General features: G+C 61.7%; 1 protein-coding gene across 1 annotated transcript in view; it reads right to left on the reverse strand.

Annotated features, from left to right (window-relative positions):
• LOC101561928 (cytochrome c oxidase subunit 5B, mitochondrial) overlaps positions 1–418 on the reverse strand; it is a 1,301-nt gene extending 883 nt beyond the window's left edge. The window contains exon 1 of the mRNA XM_004648840.3: positions 265–418. Within this exon, the coding sequence (XP_004648897.1) occupies positions 265–367 (103 nt within the window). The 5' untranslated portion in view covers positions 368–418. The remainder of the gene's footprint in view (positions 1–264) is intronic.
• Positions 419–1,084: the final 666 nt, after the last annotated feature.

Genomic DNA, 1,084 nt, shown 5'->3' on the forward strand with positions numbered 1-1,084 from the left:
CGCTGCAGCTTCCTGAACCCCTTGAGGAAGGTCACCGCACTGCCGCTACCGGGGACACTTTCGCACCAGCGTCAGTTTGGTGGGCAGCGGCAGCGATGCCCGAAATCACAAGTAGATACCACAGAGCCTGGGGTGCACGGGGCCCTGAGGTGGTCAGTGTCCCCACGGAGCTGCACAGCCGCCCCGCTTTGGTGTCCCCGCACCCACCACCCCGGAGCGGGAGACAAAAGATCTCCGGACTTCGGCGCGCCCGACGGGAAGTACCTCCAGAAGCCATAGAGCGGACGGCAGCCAGCCCAGGAGGGCCGCGGGCCCTCAGGGCCTGCGCGGCCAGCGCTCCAGCTCCGCGAAGTAACCTTGAAGCCATCACACCCGCGACAACCGGCGCCACTTCCGGCACAGGCTCTGGAGGAAGGCGGGACTTCCGGGGAGGGGCTGCCCTCTCCCTTCCGCTCGCCTCGCGCTTCCTCTCCGCTTGGCCCCGCCCACCCACGTGACTTCCTTGGTGGGCGGTGCTCCGCGTGCGCAACTCTGCTTACAGCTTCCTGCGCCACGCAGTGTCAGAGGCTCCTGGGCGTCTTAACCAGGGTGTTACAAATGTGTCCCTTTTCCGTAGCTGGGACTGAGGGTGCCAACCTCGTTAGCGTTCCTGTTTGTCTCACGTGGTAGCTGTGTTCAGTAAACGTGGAGGCTGCTAATGGAAGCGAACTCCGCGGGTCTGGGAAGGCGCTTGCTGGACCGCAGATGACAGATGTGGGAGCTGGCTCCTGAAGACCAGCAAGCTCGTTGTCGGGCTTACTTACCGCGAAGCCAGTTCTCTGGCACTGTCGGAGCCATCGGTACTTGTGGCTTCCGCCTACCAGAGCAGAACTTAACACAACGCCTACAGTCCCAGCTTTCAGGAGGCTGAGGCAGGAGGACCATTGCGCGTTCCAACCAGCCTGAACTACATAGCGAGATCAGGCTTTTTGTTCGTTTTTTAAAAGTAACTTGAAGTGGACCTGCCTGCAATCCTAGCGTCAGAGTCCTGTTAACAGTTGTACTGGACGGTGGCCCTCCCAGCCTGAGCGGGTCGCACGTAGCA

The sequence above is a fragment of the Octodon degus genome, unplaced genomic scaffold (assembly GCF_000260255.1).
Source record: "Octodon degus isolate 3935 unplaced genomic scaffold, OctDeg1.0 scaffold05012, whole genome shotgun sequence".
NCBI classification, from domain to species: Eukaryota; Metazoa; Chordata; class Mammalia; order Rodentia; family Octodontidae; genus Octodon; species Octodon degus.